The sequence below is a fragment of the Parambassis ranga genome, chromosome 7, assembly GCF_900634625.1.
Source record: "Parambassis ranga chromosome 7, fParRan2.1, whole genome shotgun sequence".
Taxonomy (NCBI): Eukaryota; Metazoa; Chordata; class Actinopteri; family Ambassidae; genus Parambassis; species Parambassis ranga.
In genome coordinates, this window is record NC_041028.1 from 21,481,494 (window position 1) to 21,506,630 (window position 25,137).

At 42.8% G+C, this 25,137-nt stretch overlaps 2 protein-coding genes across 3 annotated transcripts; one reads left to right on the top strand and one right to left on the bottom strand.

Annotated features, from left to right (window-relative positions):
• Positions 1 to 321: 321 nt before the first annotated feature.
• ptpn22 (protein tyrosine phosphatase non-receptor type 22) lies at positions 322 to 11,180 on the top strand. Of its 2 annotated transcripts, none has more exons than XM_028410052.1 (26): positions 322 to 637; positions 1,957 to 2,065; positions 2,260 to 2,336; positions 2,440 to 2,535; positions 2,631 to 2,669; positions 2,760 to 2,831; positions 2,997 to 3,056; positions 3,239 to 3,381; positions 5,921 to 5,987; positions 6,069 to 6,146; positions 6,292 to 6,378; positions 6,697 to 7,252; positions 7,326 to 7,394; positions 7,477 to 7,554; positions 7,674 to 7,745; positions 7,822 to 7,937; positions 8,608 to 8,635; positions 8,753 to 8,845; positions 8,962 to 9,030; positions 9,118 to 9,251; positions 9,341 to 9,368; positions 9,623 to 9,685; positions 9,870 to 9,961; positions 10,043 to 10,076; positions 10,152 to 10,232; positions 10,311 to 11,180. In XM_028410052.1, exons 1-26 carry the CDS (start codon positions 536 to 538, stop codon positions 10,370 to 10,372), a joined length of 2,505 nt encoding a protein of 834 aa, XP_028265853.1. In that variant the 5' UTR covers positions 322 to 535; the 3' UTR covers positions 10,373 to 11,180. The 2 variants fall into 2 exon arrangements, with proteins under 2 accessions (XP_028265853.1, XP_028265854.1); XM_028410053.1 differs by having other exon boundaries at positions 9,879 to 9,961.
• Positions 11,022 to 21,232, bottom strand: rsbn1 (round spermatid basic protein 1). The gene is given in 8 exon segments (XM_028409519.1): positions 11,022 to 14,044; positions 14,992 to 15,100; positions 15,208 to 15,375; positions 15,457 to 15,599; positions 15,718 to 15,855; positions 17,868 to 18,508; positions 19,465 to 20,162; positions 21,204 to 21,232. Coding segments are annotated over 8 exon segments (2,442 nt in total). The 3' UTR covers positions 11,022 to 13,528.
• Positions 21,233 to 25,137: the final 3,905 nt, after the last annotated feature.

The following is a 25,137-nucleotide window of genomic DNA, read 5'->3' on the forward strand; positions in this document are numbered from 1 at the left end:
CAAACTGTCTACATCAGGATTTTCTAGAATTACAGCCAAAATCTCTCACATTTTTGTAACTCCTCCACTCTACTCGTGTGTGCCCTGAATGTCGTCCAACCGGCTCGACAGCCAGCGCTCTCACTTCAGCTGGGATCAGCTGTTTCTGCCTGTTTTTTTATGCTCAGATATGTGGCCCACTCTTTCTCTATGTGGGTGTTTCCCCTTGCAACACTTTAACTTTGCATTCAAACACCCGAGTGACTTTAGGACCCAGTGAGAGACACTTGAAGAGGCGCGGCAATATTTTTATTCTGACCACAGAACCTGTTAGCTCACTCTGCTTCCTCTAAGACAGTTCATATGTTCCCTCACTGTATAGTTCCTTCATGTGACAGTTGCAAAAGAGAAGTGCTCTGCGCAGCAGTGACAGGAGTGACAGGAGTGCCCCAGCCCCGAAGCCAAACTTTGGGTACTCCATGACCTGTGGACAAGGACCTTTGGGTCCTGACATGCCTGTGAAAGGTGTTCTGTCCCAGGCAGTATACAGCCAGCCATGGAGCAACAGGCATGGATACTAAGGAGCTTCTTGGAGCAGCTGGAGAGACAGGAGGCTGTGGACGATCAAGCAACAAATGGCATCGCTGGGGAGTTTGCGGTGAGTCCAAACTAATTCTCCCTTTGTGAGACTTTTAGGTGGTATACTAGGCAAAGTCTCAAATGGATCCGTAAAAATGACAGCAGGCACAACAAAAGCGAAAGTTACAAACTGTCACTTAAGTCATCATGTTGGGAGAACCACCAGCCTGGTGCAGTACTGACAGCCCCGATGCTTCCTCTTTGCACAGATGCTTGTCACCGACTGTGCATTTGACAAGGAAGACATGTAGGCAAATGCATTAAAATGTCTACTGACAAGCACATGGGCAGACACACACACACACACACACACACACACACACACACACACACACACTAAAGTCGATGTGATGACATCATTTGTGGGCTGCTGCCATAGTGACGAGTGACATGCCAGAGGCTGAAGACAGCACTGTGTATCTCGCACTGCCCCAACCTGCTAACACCCAAGCCACTGCAGAGGAAGGGGCTGTTGCATCACTTCCTTTCTTCCTTTGAGAACAAACTGCACTCTGTGGTGTCAGAGATGCAGATGGTCTGCATGGCTCTTGGACAGAGTCTTAAGAGCAGCCTCCGGAACAAACAGACCAGTGTCTTGACTAAAAGTCCAGTAAGCACTGACAGGGGCCATGAGCAAAACTAGAGTGTCAGACCTTCCGTCGGGTCAGCTCAGGATGGAAATCCTCTCAGTCTGAGTCACTTTCAAGTGAAATGAGTCATTAACATTATACTCAGTGTTGAAAGAGTGGATTAAAGATGCACTGCACTACAATCAGAATGCATAGAATACATGCATGTAACACATTTTCTTCTCCTAACCAGGAAAACAAAACTATGATTTACCAGTTCCACACAACTTTATGCTACATCTTTGTTGCCTTGAAACAATAATGACGGCAAAAAAATGCTGTTTTCTCACAGCTGGTTTATTGATCCCGGGGGAAACTCAAGCCTCCAGTAGCTCATACATTACAGTACATTTTACGTGTCAGTACTGAAGAGAATGAACTAAAATTAAAACGGACACATATGCAATGCAACCATTGTGAATAAAATACTAGCTTAACTTGCTAAACAAGCTAGCTTTGGTGTGAAGTGTGCTGACATGCTGATCTGCACTCATTTATTAGTATGGTGTGAAATTTCTCACATGTACTCTGTCACTACTAAACACTGAATAATTGCAATAAAACAGAACTCCAACTGTAAAATGAACAAATATGCATATGCATTACAAAGTTTGTTAATGTGTGTGACACAAACACCGCCTGACATTTAAAAGACTTGAAGGCAGTCGAGTCCTCTGTAGCAGGTCAACATTTTTGTCGTGTTTTTCAGAGGTTGAAAAGTCAGTCGACAAGATATCGCACGGACAAAACCTTTCCCGCCAAGACAGCAGAAAAGCAGGAAAACATCAAGAGGAACCGATACAAGGACATCGTCCCCTGTAAGCTTTGCTGTCGTTTGCTGCTTCGGCACCAGTTAACGATGATCTCTGAGTTTAGACAGAAACTAAACATCTCTGCATCACAAAGCTGAGGGTCTTACATGACTTTATTAATTATTATTCATTCTGGCTATGTTTTTTTTCCCTGTTCCAACTCATTATGGAGTCCTGTGTTGTCCTTTCTGTCCTTTCAGTTGACCACAGCAGAGTCAAGCTCTCTCTAACCACAGCCAAAACTGACACCGACTACATTAATGCCAGTTTCATTAAGGTGAACTAACATTTATATATCATATATATATCAATTAACCAACGTGGCTTTGTGCAAATGTTGCTAACCTCCTGATTATAACTGCTGTTGCCGCTGTTTACAGGGAGTGTCAGGCTCCAGAGCCTACATTGCTACCCAGGGGCCTCTGCCTTGCACAGTATTGGACTTTTTAAGGATGCTTTGGGAATACAACATAAAGGTAGGGCTACAAAAACAAGGAGTTTGGGCTAACTGCTTGGATCAGTGGCAAAAAAAAATGATAAAAGGAGCTCCTGCTGTCTTGTTTGACTCTAGGTTGTTGTGATGGCCTGTCGAGAATTTGAGATGGGAAAGGTAAAGCAGCCTCCATCGCTTGTATATGATCTATACATTTGTATTTTTATGTTAATCCAGTTCTTTAAATCTTTTCTTCTTGCTCTGTAGAAAAAGTGTGAGGTCTACTGGCCACAACAACAAACAAAGCCCTTTGTCTGCGAGCCTTTCAAAGTTTACTGTGTGAGTACTTTTTTTAATCGTACACCCACTTACACACTTTCTACTATCTATACAAAACACATGTCTTGCAACACTTGTAAAAAAAGGAACATCACCTTTTTTTATAGCAAGAATTAAGAATAAGAACCCGTGTTAATGATAAACTGTTGATACTTTTTCCATCAGGATTCAGAGGAAAATAAAGGAGACTATCTGTCAAGGACGTTAAGGGTGACTTATCGCAACGTAAGCAGTGTTTATACCAAGACTGTGAGAATAACTGTCAGAGCCATTCTCCTGAGATAAGGGAGAGATTATCAGCAGATGTTTTGTGGACCGCTTGGCATCTTTCAGAAAGGCTCCACTGTTTTAATGACAATGCCCTCACACACTTTAAATGGCAATGACACATTTGTAAACATTTGCAGGGTGTCCGGACTTTGAAGCAGCTGCACTATATGAACTGGCCAGACCACGGTGTACCAGATTCCATCCCTCCCATTCTGGAGATGCTGCAAGAGATGCGCTCCTATCAGGATCATGATGACATCCCCATCTGCATCCACTGCAGGTAAGTTATTTAAATGCAGTCTACACGCAGATGTAACAAATGTCAAATCAAATCAGCAGCAGGCTTACTTGTTTGGTTTCAACATCAGGCCGCAGAAAAAATGCTGATGTGGCTTTTATTGCTGTTACAGTCACACATGATTTGACACAGATTAATGTTTTGCAATCACACTGCTGTATAGTACAATTTTGCCCTGATGCCTTCCCCCTTTGTTAAGGCAGATACACACAGGATGCAAAGTGTGACCATTTGTTCATTTGTTCATGGATGTTCATTTGTAGTCTTTGTCTTAATGTGTAGTTCCAATGTTGTTGAACGGGAAGGCAGATTTTTTTTAAATACATTTCTTATGGAGTTCCACAGGGCTCTGTACTTGGTCCCTTTCTATTTTTACCTGTATATGCCTTAACTTTCCTGCATTATGATCGCAGAATGGTGGGCAGGAGAATTGAATGCAACTTTACAAGATAGATGACTAAAGACTTTCTGGAATGAACATAAAAAAACATGGTTATGGGGAAAATGAATGATGGATAAAGAGTGGTGTTTTTAAAGAGCCGTATGACTCTGACAAAACTGGGTTTAGTCACACTGACTGTAGACAAGGCAGCATTTTTTTTTGTTTGCAGAAGTTAGCATATAGCTTCCACTTTAGCATGCAGAGAAACCAGAATTATGATTTGGTCATTGTGAATCATTGTGAATTGCATTTTTATGTAAAGAGATTTTACCTATTTAAAGTAAAATCATCGTAACATCATTGTATTGTTTTATAGAATTAAAGTTTAAGTTTACTTTTTAGGGCATTTAAAGCATTTCCAAGCATGACAATCACCCTAACTATGGAGGGCTTTACACAGAATATTGTTATTATCGGTGTTATTAGAGGGATGTGGCTTCTTTTGTTACACTATCTGCAACAAAGCATCTGAATGTCTAACAGAAAAAAAGCAATTGTGGGAGCTTGTTGTTTGTGGGCAGCGTGTGCGTGCCCCCCTATCAGTCAGACCTTAAATGTTAGGCACCTCCCCTCCTTCTATTATACAGGAAATGTGTGTAGGCGGTTAGCCAACGACCAACTGAGTTGTGAAGTCTCTGTGGGCACTTCCCCTCTGTTTTTTCCTAATTGAAAACCCACTCTGAGCTTTTACTGAAAATCAACTGACAAAACACCAAAGCACACACTAGTCCAGGCTGCATGTCTGTGTTCTATGAAAGGAGGATGTGAGACGTGTGAATCGTAACGATAAAGACGACGCTTTCATTTGGTTCCCTGTTCTTGTTTGTATCGGAAACTACACAATACTTTGTTCATATATGGTAAGATTATAAAAACAAAACCCTAGGCACATATGACATTATACTGTAGTTATGTAAATGAATTGACTGTCAGTCAGCATTCCTACAGTGTTTTTGTTGAGACATATCTCTCTCTCTCTCTCTCTCTCTCTCTATATATATATATATATATATATATATATATATATATATATATCATTCACTTGACCTATATATTATTTATACTAACTGAAATGAAAGCAAGTATTAAAAAATGAACCGTGTGCCTACACCTGTCTGGTGTCTGAGGATGACGCCTCAGAAGTGGAATGTTGAGTCAGCGGCAGACTCGGCCTACAGTCACCGTTCACTGTGGGAAAGGTTCATACGATTATGTGACTTCTTGTCAAGAGCTACAGTGATTATGATTTTCCAAGTTGCTCTGACTATATTTAGACAATTGCATTGAGTCTTTTTTGTGATGGCATAAGCTTTGTTTGATACAGGTTGAAGCTTAGCTTAGTAATAATAATAATTATTTGTAATGCAAGTCTCAAAGTGCAACATAGTGAGGTTTACAGACAACATACAATATGTATGCACTTAAATTAGAATAAAAAGACGTTAACTGTAATAGATGGTAGATAAAATAAAAATAAAAAAATAAAAAACAGCGTTAAAAAAAGGCACAAAAACTACTCGGTTATGATTAGATAAAGATGATCTGTGAATTTTGGTTGCCGTGGTAACAAAGCCCCACCCCATTTACGATATAAATCCAAGGTAAAAACACAAAGCTGACAAACATTAGTGGCAAAGTGCTGCTAACTGTCCTTGTTAGGAGGAGGTAGGGTGGTGGTGGTGGTGGTGGTACAAACAGTGCAGGAGTCCGGGGTACATGTACCCCTGATACCACCGCTCTAAACACTGCAAGCTGTTTTTGGTTTAGTTGCTGTGAAGTTTCATTTTATTTGCAGTTGGCATTAGGAGTTAAAAACTACTGGTGAAGGTCAGGCATTAAAACCAGGTGAGGGGTTAGATGATACATGTTCCGTTTTTAAAAACTGAAATATCGACCATCATGTTGTTTTCCTGCTGAGGATAGGATGGATTTAAATAATTGAGAGGATGACAAATTACTATACTGCTCAATCTCTGGTTAAATGCAAGGCATTTAAAAACATTACTTGAATCTGATGCCATTTGGATTTGCCAGACGTCTGCATGGTGACATAAGCGTCATCTGCCTTTTGTTTCTCAGTGCTGGTTGTGGCAGAACTGGAGCCCTGTGTGTCATCGATTACACATGGAACCTTCTGAGGAAACAGGTACAATATCTGGTCCTAGCTTTTCCTGCACATCATTTTTCACATTGATTTAATAGCCTGTATTTGTGTGCTTATTTATAGATGATCACTCCAGACTTCAGTATCTATGATTTAGTTCAAGACATGAGAACCCAAAGACCATCTGTCGTTCAAACGAAGGTACACGAAGCATCACAACAAGCAGAGCCACATTTCAAGCGATTGTTGACGTCAGGTGCTTTCTGCTATCAAAGATCTTTTGATAATTTATGACACCTAACAGAGCAGGTGTGTGTGTGTGTGTGTGTGTGTTGCTCAATCTCAGGAACAATACGAGCTGGTGTACAGAACCATCAGGTTACTGTTTCTGAGATATCTGCAGTCCATGGAGGCACAGACCTGTGGAAATGAGGTGAGCTACTACACGCATGTGAAACGAAAAGCACAGCCATCAGCAGCACAAACAGCAGCTGTGGCAGAGTTTCATGTGGTTTCACCAACATTAATATAGAATGCAGTGACAAGATCACAGTGGAAAATCACAGAGAGCAGACTGGGTGGTTTGAAAGTGAGCTGAGAGCTGTGTGTGTGTGATGCTTTGTTGAGTCCTGTGCTCAACATGAATTCACTGTGATACATAAAATACAGCTGAAGCATAAAGTATTTACATGCAAATTGCACTCATAATGAAACCATGTTGCGACTCACACTCTTTTTTTATAATGGCCAGGTGACTGTAGATCAGGCTGCTATCTCACCTGCTAGCACTGAAAGTGAGCTGTCTTACCTGAATGAGGAGCTTGATCTGATGCCACACCTCCAGCACCTGCTTGATGAGGAGAGGGTGGCTCCATCACAGTACCACATCCCATTACCATCTGCTGCTGCAGAGCCTCTAATCGCCTTAAAGGCCTGGGAGGTGCAGTGGGACCAGCAACAATGGGATGCACTCCGGACTCCTCCTGATGCTCTGCTCACCGCCAGCGACCAGAACACGGGACGCGACACGCCACCTAATTTGGTGCTCAGCAGCCAGGAAGCCCCTGCAGCACAGGAGAGGATACAGGATGACACAGTGCTGCAGAACCCTCCACCAGCTATGGCAGAGGCCATTTGTCACATGGTGGAAGACCCCTATTTTGACTCTCCAGTTCATTCTCCTTCATCAGAGGAGGCACCCATAGATCCTCCTGAGGACACCGAACAATGGACACTGAGCCCCATCTTCAGCTCTCCCTCACTGTGTCTAAATGGACAGACTCTAGAAGCGAACTCTACTGTCTCAGGTAAACAATCATGTTTGTCCAGACTAACAGCACGGACATGAGTTTATTTGTATTGTTATTGTTATTGTTGCAGGTTGTAATGAAGTGCCTCCTCCACTACCTGAACGCACCCCTGAATCCTATGAGCTGGCGGAGGACGAAGGTCGGTGTAGATTAATATGAGCTATTCTAACATATTTAGTCCTCTTACGCCTGCTTGTATCCTTAAATGTTTTGTTTCTTAGAGCTTACAAACACCTGTGACATGTTAGCTGTTATCATCCAACCCAATGCTGCCGCTGAGGCTGTCATGGAGCTGGGAGGTAAGAATCACTGGATAATATACATATAATAATAATGTAAACATGGTGCTCTTAATACATGCTAAATGTCGATGTGCAGTATCTTTAGTAAACTATGATTCTTATTTTCATATTCCAAGGCGGCCCCCCTTCACCTGTCCCCCCACTTCCTGTGAGAACCCCAGAATCATTTGAGTTGGCTATTGATCAAGGTAACAACACATTTAAACAATTAAACAACAATAACTTGACTTGAACGATTAATCACAATCCTGATAACTCTTTAAGCTCCTGTTGAGGTCTCGCCGGCAGTGAACCTGAGTGTAATAGGAATGTCTTCAGAATGTAACTCAAAGCCAGCCGCTGCACCTCAGAGTGAGGCCAAACCTTTCATGAGGAGTAAGGTAACAATCACACCTCCTGACCGGCACATGTGTGACCTCCTGCAGGCCTAAGTTAGTGCCACGTTTCAAAGAAGCACAGCATGTGTATTAGCATAATACACACACAGCAGGTGCACAGTAGGCGAGTTAGTCTTGATAATGCGCACAACAAGGTCAAAATCTGGGTCAGTAGGTTCTAACTTGCCCTGTGGCCAATGAAAGCACAACACCAGAGCGTAGAGCAGCCATATTGTGTAAACCTGAACTGATTAACACCAAAACAGTACCTTAAATTTGACCAAGCCAAATTTGACCAACATTGAGTTTGTTTTAATCCAGGTTTATCATTGTGTGGCTTCAGTTAAAGATGGCGAACCTAAACACATGCTATTAGCATCCTAGCTAGCATCGATTCTGCTACAAACTCTACACACATATTGACATCATTTACATTCTAGAGAAAAAACAACACATATATCTACATTTATATTAATGTTTCAATGTGTTTATGCTGGTTTTTACCTGGTTGAGGGTCCAAACTGTCAAACAGGAAGTGGAGGGTTCCAAAACTCTGTAGTGGGGGGGGGGGGGGGGGGGGGGGGTGTTATCCGACCGTACCATGTTAGATGGAGAGCAGGGGGGAGATTCTGCACAACTGTCACATTAAAGCATTTTTTTTCTGTCTCTTAAGAGTCTGAAAGTCAAAACGACCTTTTCAGGTAAGATTATTTACAGTGTATATCATCATATTTTCACTAATTTGTAATGTTGAGCCAGTTATAATAATGTGCCATTTTATTAATAATAATAATGTTATTTTTGGTGATATTTTTTAGCACCAGTGACTGTTAATCCATCTTTAAATCGGATGTCAAACTTCTACCCGTACTGTCCTCTGGACCCGCCGATGCCTTCACAGCTTCCTCAAAGTACGATCACCAGGCTGTGTTGATGTTGTGGGAAATGTAAAGATGATCAAAATAACGTTAGATGTTTCAGATGTTCATCTATTAACTATTGTTTCTGATCATATTTGATTCCACAGCTGATGGCCATGTGACACCTCCCATTCCAGACAGAACCCCAGAATCCTTCGTCCTCCCCACAGAACAACGTGAGCTATTCATGGCCCATCATAGCCTATGAAACAGAAGTCGTCTGAACAAATTTCTATTTTGTGTGATTTGTTTTTTTTTTTTAGCTCATGAGAAAAACACGCTCGGCCCGCAGCCATCAGAAACAACACAACCCTCACTCAGGGTGGGGGTGTCATCTGAGTGGGCCGGCGCCACTCAGCCCAAGAAGTTCCTTGATGTAGTCATGAGCAGGAGCAAGGTAATGACCAATCTGAATCAAGCATGTTGTCCTGAAAACACACTCACAAATTCACTTTCTAAAGTTCAATCATCTTGAATTTTCCTCAGAGTGTTAAAGCTAAAAGTTCAAAACAAGGTAAGCCTTACTCTCCTGAATTATGATGCATAGACGTACAGTAGATGTATTGATTGTGATCAAATACTTTGTAAAGTTGTGTATTTGTTGAGCATAACGGTTACAGTAAAAAGGAAAGTACCTATTTTGACCACAGGGAGGCATCGTTGGCCAAAGCAGGAGTAGTTTGTATAGTGGATAAAATACTGTGTTGTGTTGACAGTTAATAATGGAAATGATTGTGTTAATGTTGAATCATTGTGTCTCTGCTGCAGAGCCCCTCACTGCGTTTCACCCGCTCACTCCCCCTTCTGTGGTCGGAGCTGAAGGAGGAAGTGGTGAGTTTGTTCAAAGGGCACATCACACCTCACAGTAGCCTCTCTCACTTGCACGGTTATTAATAAACACGTGTCATTGTTAGTGAGTCTACAACATTCTATCACATGAAAACTAATTAAATGTGACAGCCCAAGTTTCAAGTGTTATGAAATGATGTTTTTCTCTGTTTCTCTGATAAAACGGCACGAGTAGAGCAGACGGTGCCTTCAGTGAACGCGGAGCGAAATAAAGGAACTAAAGACAAAAGCAACGAGAAGGGGATGTCCAGAACCAAGGTAACCAAACACACACACTATGATGTAATACTGAACATTTGGAAGTATGGCTTGTTAAAATTCTTCTTTCTTTCCTTCTAGAGCCTGAAATTTTTTAATAAACGCAAGCAAAAACGTACGTAATGCTCCTTTAAGATAAATAAATCACAAACAAACATTTGCTGAAATCTCCAATAATGTGTTTTTTCAGCTAAAACTCCTCCTCCACCTCCTCCGTCTCAGCCCGGAGCCCCCCCCCTATCACGTAGCGCGCCATCTGTGTTCAAATTTGGTAAGCCGACCTATTAAAACGACCATTCTGATTCTACATGCAACTTTTATGACACCGTTTTGTTTTTATCTTCCACAGGATTTGGGAACCGCTTTGGAAAGCCAAAGGGCCCCAGAGCTCACCCAGAGACCTGGTTCTGAAGCACTCAGCCCTCCGTCTACACTTTATAAAGTGAAGCTATCCTTACTGCAGAGGCACGCTGCATTACAGAAGAGCTCGGACTGATGCATGACAAGTTTTTCCAGTAGACTTGAAGAAGCAGTGACGGCCGCCTCGCTGCCTCAGGGCCAATCAAAGGGAACAAGCAGGAAGTGGCTTGATTTAGACAGCCGCTCACAGCACAGACTTTGTGTCTGTAGTGAAAAGTTTGATGCTTCTTGTTTCAATGCTTGAAGCAGTGCTGTTAAACTTAGTGTACGACTGTAACCATCAGCGCGTGGCTTTCCACATAAAACAGGAGAACGGGTATATTGATATTATCGTTAGCAGTCAGTGTGTTTCAGTTATCCAGCTGCAGTTTGTAATGATTTCAGAGCATCGACAGTGGGCCTCTTCATGTACAATGAATGTAATGCATATGATGTAATCATAGTTCAGTGGTGTTACAGCACATACACTGGTTGCACACAAACTTATTTATTAAAACTACTGAAAGTGTCTGCATCTAACTGTTGGTTTTTTCTTGCTTGTGCAGAGCAGTGGCAGATGTTCTACTGCTGCTCTCAGTCTCAGTACAAACACGAGTGCTGCTGGAACACAGAGTGACATGACAGAACAAAAAGTGCTGCACCTGTCCGTTTATTTCTACTTTAGTAAGACAAAAAAAACAAAATCAACAGCCACTCGCTTCTGAACAGGATCTATTATGTATGAAAGGCATCGTGATGCAATACTCCAGGTGACATGCAAGTTTGTTTTTGTTTCATATAAATAAATAATTAAATAACACCATGGCTGCAAGCCCCCCCCCCCTTTTCCTTTTTTACTATTCTACTACTTCAACAAACGAACCTTGCAGCTTGCTTTCAATGAGGCTAACAATATACAGTACAAGGCACTAAGAAGTAGTCAGTGGTGGAGCATCACTTCCTTTACAGAGGACTACTTATAGAAGACAGACAAGATGAAGGCCTCTTCCGCTAACATCAACTGCAAAAGTAACAAAATGATCATGAAGGAGATCCCAGTCTGATAATACACAATGTCTCACAAGCTGAGAACCCACAGGCCTCCGCAACAGGCGTTTTTCCACTGCATGCGAACTTGTCACGGCAGGTGATTTAGTTTTGATATTGAAACCAAAGCCCCTCTATATAGAGCCTGATTCGTCCTGAGACTTTCCTGTTTCATAGGGACTTATAGAGTCTGGTTAAAGAATATTTGTTTGCAATATAGGTATTAAGTTCAAGTCACAATAAGAAAGATGTCGGTGGATATGGTGGAAAACATGGAGCAGATCAATAGCTGCATATTGATATCGTGCTTCAATAATTACGACTGATTACAACAGAAGAGTCCTCAGATCAGGCTGCAGATGGAGAATTTCTGCTCCTTTCCTATGAAACAGGGACGTCTGAGAGCTGCTGCTGTGACAAGGCAACGCTGTGAGAACAGACTATAACACTCAAAGACCTGAAACCAGAGTGACCTCCTACAGCGGTGCCTTCATTAACCGCCTGACGTTACCAGGTAAAATGAAAGGTGTGAATAACGAAATGAAGAACAGCTTTCACATTTCCCAACACAATCATATTTACAAACCAACTAATCCCACATGTGGAGCAAAGAACTTCCCTTGTCATTAATGAGGTTCTGCTGGAATTACACAATGATTTTAAATCATTGTGTTCATATGACGAGCTCAGTCATAAGAAAATAAATTAAAATATCAAAAACAGTCTCAACAGTAAGAACAGGGTGTCGTATAAAAATGACATTTCAATAACCAACTGCAACTTATAAAGCTGAAAGAAGGTGTTTGCAGTTCATTAAATTTCTAAATGTTGCCAAGTTTCAAAAGAAAAATGTTTCCTCTTTAAAGGAGCAGTTCGTGAAACGGTTGTAGGATGATGGACATTATGGAGACGTCTATCCACTACTGTGAACACACAGAGCAGCGTTCCTTAGACTGAAACGAGGTGACTCCACAGAGGGACGGTGTTAACTACACCTCTGCAGCTGTGCTCCCAATCTGTATAAACAGAGATGCAGCAGATCCTTTATCATCACGTCCATTTATTGTGCAGAAATCATTAGAGCGGGGTTAATGCAACAACTCTGATAGCAGAGCACATAACCCCAGTGTCTTCATATGCTTCTGCCTGCTGCAGTGTTGCTTCTCTTGGCCAGAGTATCAGGTGATGTTAAGGCCCTGGTCCCTGCAGCGTGCTGAGATCACAGAGCTTATCCATCACATCATTGCACAGCCTGAGGGCTGCATGATTTCTATATTATATGCTTGGATGTACACCTGAATGTGTATCAGAACGTTACACTGACTCATTAGCCCCTCTAGTGGTGTTACGCAATAGTACAGGTTAAGGAAAGACCCCACAATGTTTGGAGGGGGTGGTGGCCAGATTCACAACTGTGTGTGCATGATTATTTTACTGCTCCTGCTCTTAATCCAGTTGGAGCCAATGTGAGCAAGCAGACAGGAGAAGCTCTGTCCAGCTTACAAACATGGCAGCAGCCAGGCAACACAACTGGGGGCCAAACTGAATCCAGCAAAAGAAGACCAACTCCAGGTATTGTGGCATCAACGCAAGTGTCTTTATAATTATAACAGTCATACAAACTGCTCCTTTAAATTCAAAGAAACATTTAAATATAAAGTAATATTGTGGTGTAGAAATTCCAATAAGTGCTAAGCTCTTGATTTGAGTTGGTCGCAGAGTAATCGTGTTTTGTGTAAAGAATCCGTCCACCGTGCACTGGTGACAACTTTGTCAAAGACAAAACCTTCAGTGTAAATTAAAAAACTTACAGCAAACATGGCAACTTATAAAGTCAGTCTAAAAATAACAGCTTCTTTGCATCATACACACCTTTTCAATCAGATAGTGGAGAGTTCCAGTTTAGGTGCAGCTAGTATAAAATAACTAAATCTACTATACAGTCCCATTAAACAATATACTTTGGCTGAAAATAAAAACATCTGGGAACATTTGAATCAACATTTAAATATTAAAAAAGTGGAGAATAATTTAAGTTGAAGGCTTCCTGATTGACACTGATGTCAGCTTTAGTCTAAAATTCCTTTACATACCGCCTCCTGGTGGAGAGAACGAAAAGTTTCATTTGTGGAACTCTGTGGTGTGGCTGTGAGCTTTTGGCAGCGTGGACGCTTTTGACGGTGTACATGCCGAGTGGACCGGTTCTAAGAAAAGATGGGGATCGTCATATGCTGGGGGGATGTGAGCAGACTTGGTGGGCTGTGGAGGCGCAGGCTGTGGCTCCTGAGAAGGCGTTGCTGGCCTCTGGAACTCTGGCTCTGCAGTTTTGGCCACCCCTCCTTGGATGTTGTCCCCTGGCGGTCTTGCACAGGGGGTTATAGTGGCATCGGCCCTGGCAGGGGAGGAGAAGGAGACTCTGCCTGAGGTGGGGCTGAGGTCGCTGGGTCGCTGCTCCTCCTGGTACTGTTTGAGACGGATGTGCCAAGCGAGGCTGCAGACTGCGGACACCGTCTTGAATTGGTGGATGACGTTTCTTGGGATGAAGTAGATGTCGTCGTCACAGAGCTGGACACGGATGTAGCGAATGCCCTCCCTCCTCAGCTGGTTGAGCTTGGCATCATCCACCCACTGAACACACTGTACAGAGATACACAGATTATTAGTTTGATTGCCGTTGCTAGGCAATCAAAACTCTTGTTCTTCACCCTCTTTCTTCTTCTTTCTTATTCTTCTGTACGTTTTTTGGTGCAGCGTATCTTCAGCATACATTGACCGATTTCAGCCATTCAACTATCAACATGTTCATCTCACAGAGGACATTCTGGGTCAACTTCAAGTTGTTTTCAAAAAAATGATAGTTTTTCAAATATTAAGCAATTTCTGTGTCATTTTTAACATGGGAGTCTATGAGAGAGCCCTTCAACGAGGGTCATCTGCCAAATGTATCTCCTCCTACAAATTTCCATCTTAGTCTTAAAACGCTCATTAACTGCTGCTCTATCAAACATGTATTCAGAATTTTCTAATTCCTAATCGTTTCTGCACGCCAGGCTCTCAAAGTTGGAGTGGTTTTTGAGGTCTCCTCTGCTGTTACCATGGTGACAGGCTGACACACAGAGGCACACAAAGCTCTGAATTGCTCTGATTCTCCAGCAATTCAGAGCAATCCTTCACATCAGCGTTCAAAGCAACGCTTCAGCTGCAGCAATCAAACCTGTATTTTCTTCGGGAAATGCTTTTTTCTAGTTGTATCTTGTAGTTCAGTAATTGACATTTTTTCACAGCAGGACTCGGAGTGCGGAACATCAACCACAGGAACTAATGTGCTGCTGGTAGGCAGATCTTAACAGCCACGTAAAACATGTTAGGTTAGAAAAGACTGACAAGGGGGAAAGGTGTGCAGAATGAGTCTTCACCTTGGGAATCCTAAAGTACAATGGGAACATAAACACTGAACAGGCTGTAAACAATAGCATCACCTTGTTCTGGCCCTATAGTTCCTAGAAGAACACACCTCTAATAAGGTCTTGCAGGGTGGTTCCTCAACAAACTGCCTAGAAAACATCATATTTTTATATAAATACCTGAGACACTGGGGGCTCATACAGATCCAGCTGCAGCCTCTGGACAACTTCATTGAAATCCCCGGCATCGAAACACACCACATCTTTGGTTATACGTGGCCGGTTATTCCTGGTAATAACAAAAAAAACAAACAGAGTAAGCAGGTATCTCCAAACATTTCTCTGAGGTGATACCACCACAACATTAACATTAAAGCCATGCCAAAGCACACTCACCATTCTCCAAACTGCACTGCTTTTAGTACACCCACAGCCGCAGTGCTCTGCCAGTCAAAACTCTGGCCTACATGATCAGCATGGGCCTTTGTCCGGTCCTCAAATAACACCTCTCTGGGCTCACTGGCCCTCGGCAGGTAGTGTAGATTTTTTATCTCATTCATAGACCTTAGAAGGACAATAAGACAACACGTATAGTGATTATGTAATTCTTTGGTGTCATTGATTCCTTCACAGATGAGGTTGTACCTGCGTCGTTTGAAAGGAGACTTGGGCATGTCAGCAGTGGGTACCATTTGCTCTCCTGGTCGCACCCACATGATTGGCCCATCATCACTCTGAGAACGACACTCCATCTTCAGACTGGAGAGACTTCCCCACGGCAGGGTCATCTGATGACAGAGGTTCACAGTGAGTTTGTATCATTCTGTCACAGCCAAGCCATCAACTTCTGCAAGAACCTGTGATGCTGCACTTATTGTGTATAAAGTCATACAACATTCCTCTGACCTTAAGGAATGGTGACTCCTCGAGCATGTCCAAGAACTCTGGGAAATAGTCTCCAACTTCCTCATCCACAGCTCCCACCAGGCTGATCTGCCTCATGGGTCCAGCTCGATAAGTTCCTGAACAGTAAGTGCGACTCACCTGGCGAGAGGAGGAAGAGACAAGATGGTCAGTGTGAACAGTGAATAAGTCACACTAAGGAATGTCTCATGTGTGTCAGACACAAAACAGCGTGTGAGTCATTATTGTGTAGCTTTATTTATTCACATGAACTTACAGCTTCCAATGTGTGAGTAACAGCATGGAAATACACCAAGACTGTGATCATTGAACCCAAAAGGAGGAACAACGATGAATCTGCATCATAATCCTGGTACGTAAAAACTGCTCCAAGTAGAATTTGTTTTTAATCTGAAGCATCGTTTCTGCACAGCACCAGGACAAAAAAGTCGACCCCGCCGTGCTCCATTTAGAGGCTGAAGCAGGCTTCTGTCCTGATCCAGTAAAAGTGCAGCTGAGTCAACATGGTAAATTCAGCCCAAAACCTCAAAGCATTGCTTTGAGCTCTCCACAATGGAATGATCAAACAGAAAACTGCTTAGCTCTCCAGGCCTTCTACAACCTACCATCACACACCCCCCTCTGAAAAGGTGTGAGCTTGCATCGTCCCTTAAATCCCACTACGACCGAGAACAACAACAATTTCCCACTGAACAACAACACCTCCTTTTCCCAGCACTTACAGTGACTCCACACTACTGCCACACAGTTAAACAGTATGTTGTTGTCTGGACTCTCCCTATGATAATATATTGTCACCTACATCCGCTGGACCTTCAGAGCTCTACCAAACTGCAGTTGCATGTTGGTGCATGTTGCCAAACTCTTTCTAATGGGTTATGAAACCCAGACCTGTTTCCGGGACAAGGGTCTGATCTCAGAAGAGAAGATGAAGTAGGTTGGACATCTGAGACCGATGTCCATAGGATGCCTAACTTTGAGGTTTGCTTCCATTAAAACAAAATGTAGTGTTCCTGCCCTGTTATTGCATTCAGTTTGGACAAATGGTATTGCTGCCATTTGGTGCCAAATGGGTTAATGGCTGATTTTAGTGGTGAACAGTAGAAAATGTCAAATTTAACTATTTGTCTCAAAAATGAAACCCTTACATCAAGAAATGCATGGTTATATGTTGTTATAGCAATGATATTAAACAATGTAGTATTATAATAGGAGTAAATGGGAAGTGGAAAATACCATTTTAAACTGCTGCTACACAAAAACTAATAATGCATCAAACTCAATATTTTGGCTAATCTTTGACCTGTCCATGACAGATTTAAAAATAATGCCTCAGCCACCTAACTTTTGTTTTGTGGAAAATAACTCACTTTTTGAGTTTTCTTCATAAGAAAATACTGTGACATCAGGTAATCAAACTGGCATTTTTAAATTCCTCAAAATGATTTAATGTTTGGTAGTTTTGAGCAGGGCTGAAGTTGTTTAACATATTTATGCAGAAGAAAGCAGAAAAAAACATTAATCTGTTTTTATAGCAGTTTTTTGGAAGTGGACGTTTTTGTCCCTGAATGACACAAAAGGATAGTAAATTTCTTTCACCATGTTCTGGTGATGTATTTGAAAAATTTAAATTGGAATTCTAAAATGTGTCTAGAGAGAGTCTTTGTTACAAAAAATTGTGCCATATGCACCAACACAGATAAAATGGTGGCCAGGTAAAGAGGCAAAAATGACCCAAATGGACAAAAAAAGTCCCCAATGACGCCCGAGGGTTAAAACAAAATTTAGTGTTCCTGCCCTGTTATTGCATTCAGTTTGGACAAATGGTATTGCTCCCATGTGAACCACTGTGTGTGGACACTGGGCAAATGGACTGTTTGTAAAAGTATGGTACATCCCCTAGACGCTGGCCCAACATGGAAGAAGTGCAGTTGCAGAATAAACGTCAAAAGAATGCACAAGTCCGGTGGTGACTAGTTGTCTCTAAGCCCTTGTTGCTACCCTGACTCTAAAGGTCAACGTGGAGTGAAGAAGGGATCAATAATTACAAATGACTTCAAAATGAATCAGTAATAATCACCACAAGTCAAAGACAGATGTTTAGTTTAGGTGTTAATACTGTTTCCACATACCTGAGAGTGAAAGTTGGCAATAGTGGTAGTCTCGATGTCCTTCTTGCCCAGTATCTCCATTTTGACCGGTGTATTGGGGAAGTTAAAAGCAAAGTAGTCCAGAAAGTCTGGTAGGTACGTGGCTGCACCGTGCACCACTGTCAGGGCGTAAGTGGCCGCGCTGCTAGGCTTCTCAGCAAATGCCAACTCCAGGAACTCCTGGGCAAAGCACTCCATCTCAGCCGGACTAAGACAGGCTAACTCATCAGCGTAGGCGTGCAGAACTAACCCCCCGCCGTTGGCTTGCTTTTCCTCATGCATGAAGCGTCCGCACCAGGAGCCCGTCTGGAGGAAGGAGCTGCGGATGTAGTGGTCTTGATGGGAAATGAAGGGGACGTGCCCCAGTTTGAGAGCATGGAGGTAGGACGGGCGGCTGTCGACAGCAAGGTGGCGACCGCTTTCGTGCTTAACGCTGCCAAGCTCAGAGCGGACTGATGTTTTAAGATCCACGCCAAGTCCTGCACACACAGTCTGAACCGCTTTGCTGTGCATGTGTCGGACCTTCTTGACACTGTGCTCGTCCTCATGATGCTTCTTCTTCTTCTTCTTCTTTTTCAGCAGATACTCCTCCAGTGTGAGAGACTTGTTCTCATTGTGGGGCTCTACAAACACACAGATAAGTGTCAGAAAATCAATGAAGCCAGTGGGGAATGCTGTGGAAACACATTATTTACAACCTATATTTAATTGTAAACAGACGGCACCACAACAAATGAGCTAAACTGGCAACAGGTGACTGGAAACAGTACAGGAAAAAAAATCAGAATCTGTGTGGATTTCATCGTCTATAAAACTTTACATTAATAAAAGACTCAAGACAAATGTCTGTATGTTGGCATTTGAGGGACAAGGCTGTGACTAAACCCTGAACACATCATTTATGTGTATTTTTAATTTATGTTGGACTTAGGAAGCCCTTGTGCTCAAATGTCAGCCTCAATATCTATAATATCAGCACCTGACATCAGTGAAACATTAACGGAGAGATACACTGTGTGATCAAAAGTAAATGGACAGCTCGTGTAACTGGACAACGCTGCTATTAAATCTATAAATGACTGGTTGCATTATAGACTCATCAGTCAGTGGTTGATTAAGAAGACCCTGCCTGTCTTGACCTCATCAGCCTTCATCAGACTTCTTTACTTGGACTGCACAGGAAACAGTGTGGTGCCTGAGTGTCCACACCTTGTCCATGTGTTTTAGTGACATGTGATGCCATCTGGCCATGTCTTCTCAGGAGAGGCCTAATTTCAATAAGACATATTATTATTATTATTATTTATTTTAAGTATGGCTCAGCAGTATAAATGTCAGAGCGGCGGCCAATGTATTTATTTATTTAGGATTTTAACGTTTGTTTTCCTGATCTGTGAATCCATACAGTTTTACATGTGATGATGCATTCAAGGCCCGCACAGGATGCTCCTCATGCAGCTTTTAATGATGAAGACCATGATCACACCGCCGAGATGAGTGAAATTAGAACACGGTGCAGGTCCCTGCAGCTACACCCAGCTCCACCTTTGTATGAGCAGTAATATAAACATGAGCTCACCCTTCTTTTTCTTCAGCTCTCCGTGTTTGACGTTGGCCTCTGTGTTTTCCTTCTTCAGCCTCAGCTCCTTCTCCCTGTGCTTGTCCTTACATTCCTGGGGTTTGGCCTTGACCACTTTGAGAGGCGTGAAAGTGAAAAGCGCAGGTTGCTGTGAGGAAGAGGAGGAGGAACAAGAAGAAGATGATGATGATGAAGAGGATGGCACCGTTCGCTTCTGCTGCAGCTGCTCTGGTCCCTTCCTCGCTGGAGGAGGTGGAGGAGGAGGAGGAGGAGGAAAAGTCGGCTGTAAGTTCTTCGTGCCGTTGCTGAGGCCGTGGCTGTGGTGGCGGCTGTGCAGCACATGTTTGTCCGCGCTGAAGTTCTGCGTGTTTTGCTGCAGCTGGTGCGGCTGGTGGGTCCGGTGGTGGTGGTGGTGGTGCACGGCGTGTTGTTGTTGGTGGTGATGGTGGTGGTGGTGATGATGGAGCTTCACTTTCTTCGCGTCTTTCTCAGACCTCTCCCGTTTGTCAGTTAACGGCGAAAGCTCCCGCTTCTTCTTCTTCTTCTTCTCTTTCATGAACCTGTCGAGACGCTCTCTCACCTTTTCCTCTTCTACTTTCTCTCGGAACAAGTCCACTTGAGCTGCCATCTTTGCACGTACAGTTCATTTAAAGGGCTCTGGGCTCCCACTGCGCAGGTGCCCGACAATTTGTAGTCCTCTGACGGTTATTTTGGAGTCCGCTTGAATATTTTGAGCCTATTGCGCCTGCGTATCCTGCTGTACTGTGGGTATTGTAGTTTTTGGTGTCGCAAGGCTGCATGGGAGTTAGTGTTTGTACTGTACTGAATGCGTGCGGCTCTGCACGCACTCACCTCTGCTCAGCTGACGTAATGGTTGAATTTAAAAGCAGCCACTAGAGGGCAGTGCTGCAACTGTTTAGTACATTGTGAGCAGGGAAAATAAAGTTTTCCTGTGAAGAAAGGAATAATAGTAACAACAACAACATCATATATATTAAATAATAATAATTCTATTTTTAAAAATATTTCATTTCCCACTTGATTCATAAGAGAATAACCTCACCGCTGAAATACACTCCTGGTTACCGCAGCGCTACAATAACGTTACTATAGTAACGGACCTAACAAAGCCAGTGGCTGGAGAAGGTGACGTCAGTGCCATCCCACAAAGTCCAGCTCATGCTAAAGCCTTACCGTTCTGTCACATGGCCCCAGGAGATTAAATCAATTTAGAAAAGGAGGAAGCTGCTGTTTACCTTCAGTACAGTAGACGGTTTTATTTGCCTGACGACATGTTGTTGCCTTTTCTGCTCCCTCCCCACACACAGTGGACATGAGGAGATTCCAACAAAGACACGGAGAGGTAGAGTTGTTTTCAGCATTAACCCATATTGTAATGAGGCCAGGTTAGCGTAGAGTAAAATACATGTGATGCACCGTCAGGACACAGTGGCCATAAACACATCCACAAGGTTTGTTGTGAATTAAGCAGTTTTATAAGCAAGTAAAAATAAAGACATGCTTTTTTTGTAAGTTAGTATTTTTAGTGTTTCGGTGTCATCTGCGTTAAGCAGTGTGGTTCATGGCCCAACAGCTTTTTGAAACTCAGATGATGAGAACTGTGTTCAAACAAAATACGCTGATGTTATTTCAGTGACAATATAAATATTTTAAAGCTCATTTATATTAGTTAAAAAGTAATCTCTCTATCTCCATCTCTTGATATTTGAGGTTGGTACTGAGAGTGAGTCAGAGGCAGGGCCGTCATGTCGGGCCAGTGGAGGAAGTTCTATTGAGCTATTGAAACTCTATCCGGTGGGCATGAGGGAGATTTGCCAGTTTTTTGTCTCTGTAAATGAGAGAAGGCCTCAGACATGGAGGCTTTGTATCATCTGTTAGTGTAGTGCCACCGACAGACCTGTTGTTTCACTTTTAGTTTCTGTTTGTCACCGTGTTCTAAAATCAATGAGAGTTTGTTGAATCTGTCTCTGAATGGTCATTAAGTGTTTACATCTGTAGGTAAAATACTTTAACAACCTGCTAAAATCTACAGGAAATTACAACTACTTCATAGTATTATATTTCATAATATACTGATGTACCCACAGAAGGTGGCTGGGAGGGTCAACCTGCAGGCCCAGGAAATGGAGGGATGAATATCCAGACATTTAATCTGTCTTTCTGCAGCTTTCTCTGCATCATAAGTAGAAAAACTAATATTAGGTAATGATTTAATTATTTATCAGGGATGTAGAGCGTTCTTTGTCCGATTCAAGCTGACAGAAATGTTCAGAATCGATGAGATGTAACGGTCCATTCATATGTCACAGTCGTCCATTATGTACTCAGATCTTTTATTTGTTCCTCTCAGTCAATGTTAGACTCAGAGGTGAAACGACACAAGCTCTATTGACACAGCCGAACATTTGCAGTCCAGTGCTTCACACTTTTATTGTCATGATGTAACTTTTTTTTGAATTTCACACTGACCTTGAACAGGCTGCGAGTCAAAGGGAGATAAAACATAAAAGAAAATGTTCATTTTAAGCTTAAGCTCGTGCCAGGACTAAAAATGAACAAACCCGCAGCAGTCTTTGTTTGGGGGTTTCACAGGTGGGTGATAATATGATGACTTTAGGGGCCTAAACTGGAAGGAGGAGAGTTACATGCAGGTCAGCTCCATCTTGTGTGGTACTGTCAGGTTGTTGAACAGTGCAGGGCAGCAGCACACAGGCTGTGGTCAGCAGTGTGTTAGAGGAAGAAAAGCCTCGGCCTGCCTGCAGTCAGGCTTTGGTCTCAAGGTCTCATCGCTCAAGGATGTCCATGAGGACATGATCACAACATCACACTGTGGCCGTCAGGCCAGCTGAATTCAAATATGACAGAGAAAGCATGGAAGCCAATCACCGTCCGTCGACACACAGGAGGCCACAGACAAGGTCTAGGTGGCAGACTGGAAACTGTCCACGCACAAGAAACTTCAAATGAGCAAAGAGTCAGCATGCTGGATTCTGAAACTGGTTGGGCCAAGGTCTATGAGGAGTTTGTCCTTTAATAGGAGAACTCAACAGCCAACAAAGCCAAACAGGTGAGGGGTGCAGGTGACGACGCAGACTGAAGGCTGCTGGGAAGATCACACAGAGACAGGCGTCTGATACACTGACCTCTGAGACAACCAGGGGACAAATCAACAATATTATTGGGCAGCAGTGGCTCAGTGGTAGAGCAGGGTCGTCCAAATATCGGAAGGTTGGCGGTTCGATCCCAGCGCTGCCCTAGTCATTGTTGTGTGTCCTTGGGCAAGGCACACTGTGCACTCACTGGTGTATGAATGTGTATGAATGAATCAGCAGTGGTTGTCTCCGTCAGTCTCCCCCTGTGGCTACATCTGTAGTTTACCACTGCTCTGTGTGAATGAATAATGCGTCTTTGAGTGTTATTAAGCACAAGACATCCCACCAATGATTCAGCTACAGTCTCCTACTGTACACTCTCTTCTTTAGGATGATGCTCGCCACCTTCTACCAAGATGTTTACTTCACAACACCTGAATAATGTGTGTAAGTGCAGGGGTGGACTGTAGTGAAGAACAAAGTTCTAGCTTTTCCAAACACATGACTCGTACAGTTAGCACACTTCTCCATGAACGGATCCTCCCTCTCTGCCCCTTGACAAATCAACCCTGAATCACTCTGTTCTCCGTCTTATCACAGAAACGACGCCTCAGCCTACAACAGTCATATTTATGAGATATGGGACAGAATGGATGAAGCTCTTCACGGTACAATAGTTACAAAATCCCGTTGTCATGATTCACCTGCTGCTGTGACATTTTATGAGTATAGGATATGTGAATGTGATGAACTGAAGTGTTCACATTCAGGGAAAGATGCAGCAGAATGGATAAAAAAAATCTGTCCCTCAATGTGCTGTACCTGGAAAGCTCCACAGGGGGGCACTGCTGCACCACATTAGACCTAATATGCAGTAGAGTTGGCAGTATTTCTGTGATGTCTCAGTGTAGCTTGTATGACCTGGGTTTCATATCCTTTAATCACCATGTGTTCCAGGCTGACAATTAAAGAAATGTGGCATATTAATAACAAACTTTAGTTTCTAAGGGCAGAACTGCTGCAAAATGATTTGAATGCAAGTACTGCTGCTTGGAAGAATCTTTATACACACACACACACACACACAGATGGACATCTCCGCTGGATCACACCAAAGCACTTCCTTGTATTCTTTCAGATTTGCTGGATTTGAGGCTTAGAACGTTGTTTGTTCTCTTCCCTCTGCAGACAAGGTATGTCATGCCTGAAGTTGCCCAAACCATTGTCTTGGTTGTCTCCATATCCGGGCATAGGCAGACTTCTAAGTCTTCTCCAATATGAGTTGTCAGGCTATATTTGCTTATGTTACTCTGGGACACCAAACTCAATTCCACCGCCGTGTTTGATTTTGCATAATGAGAGGCTGCTGGCTGCTCACAGGATAATGTCTTTGACTGACAGCTATGAAGATGGGTGAATATATTTCACATCTTTTGATATATTCAAGAAGTGCAGGATATATTCTTAAAAGAAAAAACATGGCGAGCGAGGCGAGCCTTTGTGCTCCACTTGCACAGTCCTGCATGTGGTTTAAATATAGCAGACACCTGTCCTGGGCGATTACACACCACGTTCATTAAAAAATGCACTTTGAAACTTCTGCAAGAGTTGTGATGGCTCACGAGCTACGTCACGCACAGTGAAATGCTAGCACGCTCATGGTTAGCAGATGTAACTTTTAGCATGTAGCATGTTTGCATCAGTAGGTATTTGATCATAAACTGGAGCATCTGACCCGATGAAGGCACCAGATGAGGGGGTCAACAGAGTCAAAACTACACTGCTCAAGAAAATAAAGGGAAAATAAAATAACACCTCCCAGGTCTCAGTGAATGAAAGTTGAAAATCTTCATTCATTATATATAATGGAATATGTTGAGGACAAAATAACATAAAGATGATCAATGTAAATCAAACTTATTAACCCATGGCTGATCCACGTCTCCTGGTGTCCTGGCCTGTCTCCTGGTATCTCCTCCATGCTCTGGACACTGTGCTGACAGACACAGCTCTCATTGATGCTCATGCTACCTCTAGGGGTGAGAGCACTGACAAAATGCAAAAGTGATCAAACATCAGGCAGAAAGGATGAGAGCAGGTCTGTGGTCAGCAGCTGCAGAACCTCTGCTTTATAGGGCTGTCTTGATCACTGCCTCTCATTTCCACCTGTTGTCTGTTCCATTTGACCAACAGCAGCTGAACCTGATCCACAGTCAGTGTTGATCCAAACTGGACAGGCTGACTTCACAGGAGTGTGACTGACTTGGAGCTACACTGTGTTGTTTAAGTGTTCCCTTTATTTTTTTGAGCAGTGTACAATGTTGAATATTTGTCTCCCCCTTCTGGCAGCAACAGCAGTTTACACACAGTAACACAGAATAAATGCTAAGCTAAACTAGCTTTGGTCAAAAAAGAAAAAAATGAATATGTACCAGCAGCCTAATCTGATCCCATTAGATCTAGCTCTAGCTGGCTACACTGACATCAATTGTCCATGTTTTTTGTGTGAAATTGTCTTTTTAAAAAAAAAAATACGCACACACACACAACATTGTATAAG

Excerpts from the sequence above, each read along its gene's own strand:
- ptpn22 (XM_028410052.1), top strand. The coding sequence starts at position 536 with ATGGAGCAACAGGCATGGATACTAAGGAGCTTCTTGGAGCAGCTGGAG. Across the intron at positions 2,337-2,439 it reads TTAATGCCAGTTTCATTAAG|GGAGTGTCAGGCTCCAGAGC; the intron begins GTGAACTAACAT and ends CGCTGTTTACAG. Across the intron at positions 3,382-5,920 it reads CCCATCTGCATCCACTGCAG|TGCTGGTTGTGGCAGAACTG; the intron begins GTAAGTTATTTA and ends TTTGTTTCTCAG.